Consider the following 13,075-nt stretch of genomic DNA (forward strand, 5'->3'; position numbering starts at 1 on the left):
TGCAATTGTTTAATTGGGATTTTCAAAGTTCAGAAAGTCAGATTCTACTTCAATTCTTCCCAAAGAATGCCACGTTTGTTTTCTTTATCTTAAAAATATGAAATACCCTTGAGCTACAGATGACATGGGAAGGTGCTTTTGAGAATAGGGACTAAAGGAAAAAAGAAGCCATTTCCCCCTCAAGGTACTTTTAAGATTATAACAGTATGACTCACTAAACTGTTTAAATTTTAGAAAAGCCCTTTACAGATGCTGGTACTAATAGCTTTTTAAATTTGCATATAGTTCTGTACTATATTCTAATTCACCTCTGTTTCCATCTCAAATAAGAGGACTACAAAGGTGATATTTGGTCCATTTATCTTTGTGACTCCAATATAAAGCATAAAATCAATTGAAATAACAGCACGGGGACAATGAAAAAATTTCCAAATACTATATAACAATGCTACACCCATTCAGGCTGCCCATCTTGGTTTTGTTGTTGTTGTTTCTTTTTTGAGCCAGCCTCTGGAGGAGGCCTATTTCATAGTCGATATGGCTAAAAGTCCACATTTTCCTTCACATTGTGAAAACTAGGTTTGTTTTCCCCTAGAGTATCCTTACATCTACAGCCTGCTTCTTCCTCTCTGCGAGCAGACTTTGGATATATGCTTGAAAAGAAAAGAACAAAGCACGTACCAAAGAATCTGATTGTGTCCTTTAACTGCTTAGAAATGGAAATGACATTCACATTGTGTTCATCTTGACTTCTTGATAAAATGGAATGAATGAATGTAATATTTAAGGAATCATTTGTTGTTTTAAAATGCTAATCATCTGCAAATTCCAAAAGGCCACGACTCACTTTCTGTAACTCTACATTTTGAAAGTGCAATACTGTCCAACTAGTTGATTATTTGGTGTAAACTGAAAAAAATCATGTGTTCTTTTTTTCCCGATACTTATTCTCCTTTTCATTTCTGGAATTCTACGTGCTCTGAAATTATTTAAATATCTGTAAGTGTTTTCTGGCGAAAACTGTTTAACACACCATTATACTTGATATTCCATAGGACTGTTATGGACAATAGAGTCAAAGACTTAAAAATTACGCTTTGGTTTTAATGTAATCTGGGCAGAAGTTGGAACTACTTTGATAACACACTTCAACTACTGCACAGATTCTATTATCGTACTTTAAAATAACATATTTAAAAAGACAAAGTTTCCCCTTTCAGGAGTTATAATCTGTATTATTCAAGACTGCTGCAAGACTCACAAAAGAGGGAAATGAGTAAGAAGAAAGTGTAGGAAAGAGATAAGACAAAGCTTCATCAGAACACAACACAAAGGAAGAACATCAATTCTCTACATTTGTCTATAAGGCAGATGGTCAAACTTCTTATACAAGATCTAAAATATGGTGTTATTAAGAGGTAGAAAATACCAAAACAGTATTTAAGAAAAAACTGTTGAGTTCTTGAAAACAATCAGTTATTTTGCTAAACTTTTAGAAAGTCAAATTGCTGTGTGGAATGCACCATATGTTTTATGCTAAACTGGAACATTCCATACTCAACAGAAAAGTAGGGAGTGGGGAATCTAGGGGTGGGGCTGGAGGGAAGCAGAAAACAGTTTCTTGTCAAGAATTTGGTTCTCACTAAGGAGAGATTTCCTACTATGTCTCTGGGATGCCATTATAGTGTTTAACTAATGGGCATTTCTCAGATTGACAATTTCTCTGAGTAACAGGGTACAGTTTTGCACATAAGGCAATAAGAACTCTAGGGAGGGATGAGCTCAAATGCTTTTCCTCTTCAGGAAGGTGCCGTATCTATGTCATATAAAAACGTACATCCTACTAATCTCCTACCAGCCTCCCAACCACCAAAATGGAAGTATTCTTCGGACTCCAGCACCAGCAGAATTGTTCTGGATGAGCAATTCAAGAGCTGTCGGAGGCAAAAAGATATCTGAGCTACCAAATTAAACTTGGGTAGCTTACGCATGAGTGAGTAACCCTGGGTATTCTTAGTTCTTAATGCACCTGGGAGAGATAAATTTTTTTTCTCCAACATAATTTTATAAGGCATGAATTTAATTTGAATTTTCCTAACCTTTGGAAAATTAGTGTTAAAGCTTCTTTTTTAACCCACACATTAACATTCAGTCTTTCATTTTTATTAAATAGCTTATATATAAAATGAAATATCAAGGTGTTCTACATTCATATAAACAATTGTGATAACATTTGAAATTATAAAGGAAACTATTGAAGAAAATACATACTTAAATACAATGCTAAGCTAAGCACAGGTAATCATTCTAGATAATTTCTTTTAAATATATAGACACAGGTTTGTGGCTTCAGAAAGCAAACACAAGAGAAGTACAGGTGTATCATTCTTCTTTCCTTTTTCACCACAAGACAGGATGGTCCAGTTTGGAAAAACCAAGATCTTTTCTAAGTTCCAAATAGGTGCCGTTGCTCACCCAACAGTCATCATTGGATTTCCTGTGAAGGATGAAAGAATTTCTTGAAGGCTACTGAAAACACTGTCATATTCTCTCCTTCCCTTTCCCTCCTTTCTTCCTCCCAACCCTGGGCCAGGCTATCATTCTTACAGACATACAATGTCCCTGATAATCTCATATGGGAACTATGAGGGAACAGGAAGCCTGGAGGCCATTTTGTCACTTCTGACTTTGACTTCTCAAACTTAGAGGCTGTGAAAAAATGGTGCTTGAGAGAAGCATGGATAAGGGAACAGTTTGTCATATATAAAACATGGCTGGGATGACAGCCACACCTTGGGTGTGACTATGGAAAAGCTACAAATCAACTAGATTGTTCAATGAAGTGATAAGTTAACATTAAAAACAAAAGGAATTGGAAGACATAAGAGTCAGGAGAGAATAGCCTTGGTTCACTATCCTTTGAATAGATAATATATTAAATAGATGAAAATTCAAAAGGTACAAAAGGGTAGATAGCTAAAAGTTTTCTTCTTATCCCTATCTCCCAGATTTCCAGTCCTTTTCTTCAGAGGCAATGATGATCTTATAAGCTTCATTCTTTCAGAGAAATTTCATGCATGTGTGAGCACGCATGCATACACATACATACTCCACTCCTCTCCCATTTCTTCCACAATGACAGCACTCTATGGTGTCCTACCTTTTGAGTTTTTGACATAACAATACATATTGGAGATCATTTTCTGTTGTCACAGTAAGATCAGCAAACTACAGCCCAAGGGCCAAATCCAGGCTTCTGCCTATCTTTGTAATGCTGTTTTTTTGTTTTTTTTTTTTAAGTTGAAGTATAATTAACATAAATTGTTATATTTGTTTTAGGTGTACAATATATTGATTCAACAATTCTGTACACAGCACTACATCAGTGGTCACCATAATAAGCGTAGTCACTATCTGTTACCATACATTATTACAATATTATCAACTATATTCCCTATGCTGTGTTTCTCATCTCTGTGACGTATTTATTCTATAAGTAGATACCCTTTAATCTTAATCCCTTTTTATTGGAACACCACCATGCCCATTTGTTTAACTGTTGTCTATTGGTGCTTTTATGCCGCTCAGTGGGATGGAATAATTACAACTAAGACCTTATGGCCTGCAAAGCTAACAATATTTACCATTTGTATTTTATAGTCCCCAAAAGTTTGGGGACTCTGTGGCAATAGGGAATCCTGATTTTTTTTTTTTTTTTTTTTTTTTTTTTTTTTTTTTTCCTGTGAATGGGGAAAGAGCCTGGGCTGATTTTTTTTTTTAAGTTTATTTGTTTATTTGTTTATTCTTGAGGAAGGGGAGGGGCAGAGAGCAAAGAAGAGAGAGAATCCCAAGCAGGCTCAGCACTGTCAGCACAGAGCCCGACCTGGGGCTTGAACTCACAAACTGTGAGCTCATGCTCTGAGCCAAAATCAGGAGTCAGATGCTTAACTGACTGAGCCACCCAGGTGACCCTGATTTCTTTTTAAACAGTCGCATGATATTCCATTGTAGAAATGGACCACAATTTAACAGGTATCTTACTGGTGAGCCTTTAGGAGGTTGTTTTTAATCTCTAGCTATCACAGACATATGTTAATAATAATATGATAAACATATAACAATATGTAATTTTATACATATGTGAGTATAGTCACATTAAAAATTCCAGTAAGTAGAACTATGTCAAAGAGGGTGTACATTTATAATTTTGACTGATATTTCATATGCTTCAAAAGCATAAGTGGAGAGTGCCTGTTTCTCAACCTCCCAGGAACAGGGATTCTTACCACACTTGTTTCCCTATTCTAATAAAGGGATGTGTCTAAAATAAGCCAGTCTGCATACCCAGTACTTGACTATGAAACAGAGGAGCCCAGTTCTGTAGGAACTGTAGTTGCCACTTGGAATTTCTGTGGACACTTCCCTTGTTCCTACATTCCTCTGTCACCTCTTTGCCAGGACCACTACTGCTGAAGAATTCTTGCCTTTTCTCCAGCTCTTTATTTGCCACATCTAATAGCGTGATAATTTAACAGACAATCAAGAGGAAAAAGAGCCACCTGGCTGCATCCATGTTCTGTCCTTTTCCATTCCAGACATAATTCTAGATGGTTTCAACAACAGCCTAGATAATGGTTTATATTTTGCATTTAAATGTTAATTTATTTCCCATAGAGCTCCACAGACTTTGTGGACTTTCACATTAGGTAAAATTGATGAATCTCCCTACCTAGTTCTTGAGACAGTTTAGTTACCTACAGTTTTTAATGATCCTGAATATACTGCAATGAACATCTTTATAAATGTAATTTCCCTTGTTTAAAAATGACATGAGGTGCGCCTGGTTTGCTCAGTGAAGTGTCTGACTCTTGATCTCAGCTCAGGTCTTGATCTCAGGGTTGTGAGTTCAAGCCCCATGTTGGGCTCCATGCTGGCCATGAAGCCTACTTAAAAAAAAAGAAAACAAAAAAAAACCAGACACAAGACCCTAGATGATTTATGAAAGAAAAAGAAAAAATTAGCCTACTTAAAGGTATATGTGTATATCTATCAATTGATCAGTAAATCAACTGATCAGTCTGTTAATCTATCCATTTATCTATCTCTTGCCTTTAAAAAATAGTTAAAGATGTCTTGTTTTTAAAATATTTAAACAAAGTTATGAATATTCTGGGATGAAACTCTGGTTGATCTTCATTTACTTATCTCCTGAGTCTGGGGAAATGATCAGAAGGGATCTGGCAAAACCCATATTGACTCCAGGGGGAAAAAGCATTATATTTTGGGGATGAATAGTACTTTTTGCTATTTTGGAATACAGACTTTATTTCTGCTGCTGACAGATCAGTAGCTAATTCCTCCTAGAAGTGTTCATGTTATCCATTAAAACACAATGGCAACCAAAACAAAACAGAAACAGAAAACAAAAAAACGAAAAACCAACCAACCAACCAACAAACCCCAAACAAAAAAACCCTGGCTTCCCTGAAAGCAAGACTGGGGTGGAAGGGGTAGGGCAGAAGCCTGTGGCTTTTCTGTGTGTGCCTGTTTTAATGTTGATTTTTTTTTTTTTTATTAAACCAATAAAAAAGCCCCTAAAACCATACAAAGCCCTGGCCAGTAGCCAGGAGAGCCAGGTGCCAGTCCAGGACATTTCACTGGGGCCTCCTATGTTCCCTGGGCCTTTGCTTCTGCCCAGTTAATATAAAAGAGGGGGTAAAGGGCTGATGATCTCTGATGCCCCTTCTAGATCTTTAAGTCTATTTTTAACAGGACTTTAATGGCAAGTTATTTTAAAACTAACAGTAAATGTTCCAATTCCAAACTGAAGTGTTTTGTAACTTCTGCAATTCAAGAATTAGACCACTTGCAGGGCACCTGGGTGGCTCAGTCCGTTGAGTACCTGACTCTTGATTTCAGCTCAGGTCATGATCCCACGGTCATGAGATCGAGCCCCATATCGGTCTCTGTGCTAAGTGTGGAGCCTGCTTAAGATTCTCTCCTCTCTCTGCCCCTCTGCCCAACTTGTGCTCTCTCTCTCTCTCTCAAAAAAAAAATAAAAAATAAAAATAAAAAAAAAAGAAAGAATTAGACCACTCAGAATTTCCATTTTCCAGGGGAGAAGTTTCTGCACTCTGAAGCAAGAAAAACACCAAGAAGGCTCTCCTTTGGGGAGGGGACAGCCCATTTACTCTCTTCATACTGGAAGCATCAGGTGTCACCAGTACCTATCCACCAATGACCCACACAATATGCGCACACACCTGAAAAACCGCGGCTGGTGTTCCACATTATTTTCTTCTAAGACCCGTCGCCTTTCTCTCTGTAGCTGTTCAATCCTCTGCTTTTGTATTTCAGCTTCTTCCAAGTTCCCTTCTTCTAGGAACCTGAGGCATTAGGGAAAAAAAGCAACACAAATTCTGAGAAAATACTGTAATCATTACTTCTAGAATTCTGTATCTAAGACTGGATATTCAAAATGCTTCCCTATAGGTAAGAACCCCCCTTCAACCTTTAAAACAGTATTTTGGGGTAGTTAGGGAAGACATCATCATCATCATCATTTTAAATGTTTATTTATTTTTGAGAGAGGGACAGAGAGTGAGCAGGGGAGGGGCAGAGAGAAAGAAGGACAGTGGATCCAAAGTGGGTTCCGCACTGACAGCACAGAGCCCGATGTGTGGCTCAAACTCATGAACTGCGAGATCATGACCTGAGCCAAAGTCGGACGCTCAACTGACTGAGCCACCCAGGTGCCCCAAGATATTATTTTTTGAACTGGTGACATAGACATGGCTCAAAAAATCAGATCTATAAAAAGGAATTTGTCCCTTTCATCCCCATCTCTCATCCCACCTGTTTCCTCACCATACCTTTTGCCTGTAGCCTCAGAGTACATCAAACTTTTGAATCTTGCTACCTGATACATTAAGAATTAGTATGTCTATATATTTTTTAAAAATATGCATTTCTTGGGGCACGTAGGTGGCTCAGTCGGTTAAGCATCCAACTCTTGATTTCAGTTCAGGTCATGATCTCACAGTTCGTGAGTTTGAGCCCCGCATCGGGCTCCATGCTGACAGCGCAGAGCTTGCTTGGGTTTTTTTTTTTCCTTTTTTTTTTTCTTCTCTATCTCTCTGCCCCTCCCCTGCTTGCTCTCTATTTCCCCCCCCCCCCAAAATAAACTTTAAAAAAAATTTTTGAAAATAGGCATTTCTTTCAGTGGGACTAAGCATCTTTTCATATGTTTAAGGGATATCTGCATTTCCTACTTTGTGAACAGTTCATTTTCCTATGTCTTTTTTTTTTTTTTTTTTAGTGAGTTAGTCTTGATTTTTGAAACCAATTCATGAAATGAGTTGAAATATAGATTTCCCAGTTTGTCGTTTGTCTTTTTGACTCTGGGTATAAAAATATTTTTTTACTTTGCCATGAAGAAGTTTGTTTGTTTTTTTTAAATAAAGTCAAATATATAATTTTCCTTTTTCCTTTCTGGGTTTTGAGTCTTAATTAGGCCCCAGAGCAGAGATAATTATTTCTATTATACAGAATAGGAAACTGAGACTAAGAAAGTTGACACTGCTTGTGGCCAGCAAACCTAGAATGAGAAGTTAGGTTTTGTGCACCAAAATAATTTAAATCTGAAGTGTAAAGGAATTGGGTGCTTTTCACTCTTTCAAATACAGTTATAAGTTCTATATTATTATAGACAGTAAAACTCTTAAAAATAAACACTTTGGGGGGATATTTCACTAGAAATAAGGCTTTACTGATGAATAAAGGCCAGGCCACACATAGAATTAAGCTGGGCTCCATACCTTCCATGACATGATTGTTTTCAGTCCTCCTAGACCTCTACTCCTAACGACATTGTCTCTCTCGAGCTCCTCTGATGGCCTGGGAGTTGTTAGTAAGACTCTTTATAAAGAGTTTTACATCTCTGGAGATAAAGATCTTTAAAAAGTCCTTACCTTTGGTCTGGTCTAAATCGAGTATCAGTAGGTGGTAATAAAGACTTTGACAATGGATCCATTTCATTTAATTCTAGGGCAAACTGTGTGAAGCCATAATATTGCTCATAGCCTTTTGGCATGGGATCTAAAAGAAAAAGAAATCATTCATTTCCAACTTCCTTTCATTTACATTACATTTTAATTCCTTCACCTTTTTCAACTCAAACCAGCTATTATTTTTTCTCTCTCAGCTCTAAATTCTTCCATTTCTATTAAAATATTCTGGCTAACAAATAGGTGTTGAATGTTCCTCCATAAATCTTTTTCTCTGTAAGTTTTCTTCTACCTACAAGGATAAGACCTCTTTTGTGTGGCCAGATAGGGAATTTATGTAATGCTGTGAAGTTTTTATACTGTGCAAGTTATAAAAATAATTTGTTACAAAAATAAACATGTGAAAAAGAACTCTGGGTCCATGTTTTCCTGACTAACAACACTCTCACTCTGGAGAATCCATTTTTCATTTAAGAAATGTCAAATCCTCCTGGAACTCTGTCTAGTACCTAAAATAGTGTTGAACCCATAGCAAGTGGTCAATGTTATTCTTTTTTCCATTCCTGCCCTTCCTTTTACCAAGTCTTGTCCCTCCATATCTTACACATTTATATTTAAAACTAACTCAGTGGAAGCCGGGAATAGACGTGGGATTATACCGGCAGAAATACCGCCAGCTGGATGTCAAGGGGACCGAATGAAGTAAGGCTGTTGGACCACTGGCATTTTACAGGATGCTTCCATCAAGTTACCCAGCTGCAAACATGTGTTAACCCTCAAGCAAAGGGAAGAATGAGTGGGAAGGTGATTCAGAGATCATCAGGGTTACCACTGCCACCACAGGCCCAGACGACAAGGCCCAGTGGGGGAAGGATGCCTCCACCCTTCAAAGGATGGGGCCACTGCCACAGTTTCAAGCTGCCAGGCTGCCACCACCCAGAGCCTTGGGCCCCTGCAATGTATCACTGCTACATTGGGAGTGACAGAATGTGTCCTCAATGGTCTGTGCTCTTGACACAGGTAAGTTGCCTGTATAACAAACACAGGCCCATCCTACCCCTTCCTTGTTAAGTAATAGCACACATCCTAATGATTTAAGTCACTATTAGAATGGTTTTGTTTTACTTTGTTTTGTTTTGATCAGCCCAAAGCATTCTCGTGGTGGTATCTCAAAATGATGGTTTTATAATATGACCAAGACTTAAAAGATGGACAAACGTCTTAAAAGGTTTTGGGGACATATTATGAAGGTTTGGCTTCCCTAGCCCTTTCTCCCCACAGCTGCTCAAGGGCTATTTTTCTAGAATTACAAGAGACATCAGAGTGGCTAATGGTATTGGGTGAATCCGGGAGACCCCTGACTTTTGTAGAAGCCCCAGGTCACTCTTCTTGTCTACTGACAGTTTCCTCTTTATTCATTCTTACTCTAGAATGACTTCCTGTGCTTCACTAACACTCCTTAGTGCCCAAGATAGGCACAGGAGTGATGTGTGTGGCCTGGAAGATTTCCTCAGAGAGAGTGACCACGGATTAAGTGACCAATGGCTTTGTTCCAGGATTAAGAACCCAGGACCTAGCAGGCCAACTGAGGTGTTGTTGAGAAGCATAAGGATGAGGCTGAGATAATGATTACTGAATGAAAGAAGGGCTGGCCGCTCGAATGGAGTTCAAAGCAGGTAGAGGCTAGAGGTACGAGACAGACACTGCTGCCAGCCCGCCTGCGGTTCCTCTGGCCATGTCCCCCACCCCTGGCCCAGAACTGATTAACCCGAATACTAACTTGCTCTCCAGACACAGGTGGATGAGGAGGAGCCCCCACAGTAGATGCTTTCGTGCCATTTCCCGAAGAGCCGATGCACGGCTTTTCCATTCTTGTCAAATACCGTACCTTCAATCTCACGGGCATTAGTGCTCCAGTATTTTGCCTAGGATTCAAATATAAGTTATCTGTTTTTAGTACTTTGGGGTCAACTTATTACAGATATTAAGAGGAAAAGCAAAGGAAAGAGAAAAAAACCACAAGAATGATTCTGCATTAAAAAAAATAATAATAAAATAAAAAAAAAGAATGATTCTGCATTGTATATAGTGTGCTGGTTCTGGGTTCTGGCTTTTTAAACAAATCATACTTTTAATTACTTCATAGAAATTAACAGCTAACTCTTTATTTACAGTGTGCAACTGAACAAGCAACATTTGTGAAAGATACGGGTTTTCTCCCTACTTCTGCTACATGCAACGTCAGAAGGAAAGTCTCAGGTCTCACACTTCGGCCAAATAATGTGGTTGGCCTCTAAGCCCCTCCTCTGGAATAGCCATTCCCTGGATGTCCCTGTGGCTCTGACTACTGCAATTTAAGAGAGAAATAACTTGTATTTTTTTATTTTTCTAGATGGTAACTAGATAGCTTTTTGTAAACCAAGAAGGAGGCTCGTTAACATTGGTCATAATAAAGCAACCGATTTTCAGTTTCTCCGATTATTTCTCCCCCAAACTAGATTTGTTCATCGAATCCATTGGAACGTTAGGCAACCCTTATTTACACTGTGGAATGGTCCTGGGCTGAGAGAGCAGCTCAGCTCAGCTCAGCCTTGTGGGTTTTATACAGTACCACAAGGTGGCCAGCAGAGGGTGGTCTAACTCCCTAGAGTTGTGTGGGTTTTTGTTTTTTTTTTTAATCTCCCCATTACCTGGCTGCCCCCCAAAAAAATCTCTAAAAAAGAACGGAAGGCATTACTTCATAAATCAAAACTCCCAGTGCTATTTTCAGCCAAAACAGAATCCATATTTGGAAACCAATAAAGTTGAGTGGCATTTTGGGGCCATATTCTGGTGGTTTGGTTTCCCCCTTCTGTGTCTACGAGGAAGATGGAAGGAAGGACAGAGTACAGCAGCATCACACAGCTGAATCAGAAATGTAAACCTGAGGTCTCTACTCAGGTAATAATGGAGGAAAGTGGCAACAGATACCGTCCAGGCTCTTAAGTGTATTCTGAAGCAGAAGTCTGGTTTTCTATTATAGACATTTGCTGACAAATCCAATGCTGGCAATACAAGGGGATGCCACAGAGGAAGGGCTGTGCTCCATTGGGAAGGGCCACATCTGCTTTCAGATTCTCTTTCAACACCAGAGGTACGTCCAGTGTGCCAATCCCCTCATTTCTTGTAGCCACAGAAATCTATTCTCTGGCCCTAAGTGTGTGAGTACTAAGTAGATGGTAGAAATGGGATTCAAGCACATTTCCTTGGGGAAAGTACTGAGAACCAGGTGGCCTTCACCTGGCTCAGGGTGCTGAGCTACATGAAGTTTTCAAGGCAGAGTCATTTTTATATTACCTCAAACATTACTAGTCTGATTTATAGGATATAATACAGACCTCCATCTATCTCTCCATAATATCCCCTACAGGCTACAGGTGGTGTAGAGAGGTCCTGCATGAAATGCCACAATTAGAGCCTAATCTCTTGGCTTCTGATTTTGACCGTAATTAAATGCAAATGTTCCTTTAAGACCATGTTAAGTACATGATAATTTTAAGGGGAAGAGGAATCTAAGGGAATTGAGGCATTTGGAAAGGTAAGCAGACTATTCCACACTTTTGCCTTTGGCCAATCTGTTCATTTACCCTATGAATGTTCATGAGCCTTTCCAGACATCAGCCTACAGCAGTGAGCAAGATTAGACCAGGCTTTTGCTTCTGCAGAGTCACGGATGGTGAGGCGGGTGTGGGGAACAGAAGATGAAAACACACAAGTAAACCAACAGTGAGCAAGCTAACTATAGATGGGAATAAAAACTTTGAAGAAAATGGGATATGATAGAGACTGACTAAGAAGACAGGGCTGATGATGAAGGATCTGTGGAGAAGGGCTCCAAGCAGGAGGAAATGGAGAGAGAGAAAGGCCAGTGGGGTCAGAAGGGGAGGAAGGGTTGGTGGAAGCTGAAATCGGAGAGGAATGAGTGTGTTTGTGTGTGTGTGTGTGTGTGTGTGTGTGTGTGTGCGCGTGAGTGCACATATCCATATAGAGGCAGGTATGTGTGCATGTGCGTGTTCATATATGTGTGGCCAGCTGTGTGTGTGCAGGTGTGTGTGCATGCACTTGTGTTTGCATGTGTGTGTATGTGCCAGTGTGCGTGTTTGTGTGCATGTGTGAACATGGTGGGGGTGGGCAGTGCATAGTGCACAGGGCCTTGTGGGCCATTGTCAGGAGGCAGGCTTTTACTCTAGGAAAATACAGCATGACTTTTATTTTTTTCATTCTAGTAAAACATAAATAACAAAATGTACCATTGTGATCATTTGTAAGTGTACAATTCAGTGACGCTAAGCACATTCACTATGTTGTGTAACCATCATCATTTTATATTTCTAGAGCTTTTTCATCTTCCCAAACTGAAACCGTGTATCCATGAAACACTAACTGCCATTCCCCAACCCACCAGCCCCGGGCATCACCATTCTACTTTTTGTCTCTATGAATCTGACTGCTCTAGGTACCTCAAAAGTGGAGTCACACAATACCTGTCCTGTGTCTGGCTTATTACACTTAGCATAATGTCTTCAAGCTTCCTCCATAAGGTAGCATGATGAATTACATTGTATAAGAGTCCCTCTGGCTGCTGCAGTTGAGGACAGACCACAGGGGAGTAAGAGTGGAAGGAGGGAGGCTCGAAGGGGCCACAACCCTGGTCCAGGTGAGAGGGGTTGGGAGGGGGGAACACCAGGGATCCCCCGGCATTGCTTGCCTGATGGCACAAGGGTGAAGGTGAAAAGTTCCCTGGGATGTCCTGTGCCCGGAGGCCCTGCTCTGCCAAGGCCTTTCTGGCGGTTACCTTTATGAAATTCACTTTGCAGTGGCAGGAGTCATCATTCAGGTTCTTGATGACAATCTCCCCATAGTGCTCAATCCATCTCTGCCCACTTAAGATGTTATGGATGCAAGAGGTCACTTTGTTCCACTCAAAATGATCTCCAAAGCTAAAAAGGAGGAAATGGTGGCATTAACAATTCCCAGAAGAGCCAGCAGCAAATGCAAACAGATATTGCTATTTAAAAAAAAAAAAAAAA

General features: G+C 39.6%; 1 protein-coding gene across 1 annotated transcript in view; it reads right to left on the reverse strand.

The window, feature by feature from the left end:
* Positions 1-605: 605 nt before the first annotated feature.
* Positions 606-13,075, reverse strand: part of OSBPL3 (oxysterol binding protein like 3) — a 155,060-nt gene continuing 142,590 nt past the window's right edge. The window contains exons 15-19 of the mRNA XM_049642282.1: positions 12,841-12,999; positions 9,787-9,931; positions 7,971-8,097; positions 6,264-6,386; positions 606-2,497 (exon numbers count right to left, since the gene is read on the reverse strand). Coding sequence (XP_049498239.1) covers positions 2,401-2,497; positions 6,264-6,386; positions 7,971-8,097; positions 9,787-9,931; positions 12,841-12,999 — 651 coding nt within the window. The 3' untranslated portion in view covers positions 606-2,400. The remainder of the gene's footprint in view (positions 2,498-6,263; positions 6,387-7,970; positions 8,098-9,786; positions 9,932-12,840; positions 13,000-13,075) is intronic.

The sequence above is a fragment of the Panthera uncia genome, chromosome A2, assembly GCF_023721935.1.
Source record: "Panthera uncia isolate 11264 chromosome A2, Puncia_PCG_1.0, whole genome shotgun sequence".
In the NCBI taxonomy this organism is placed as follows: Eukaryota; Metazoa; Chordata; class Mammalia; order Carnivora; family Felidae; genus Panthera; species Panthera uncia.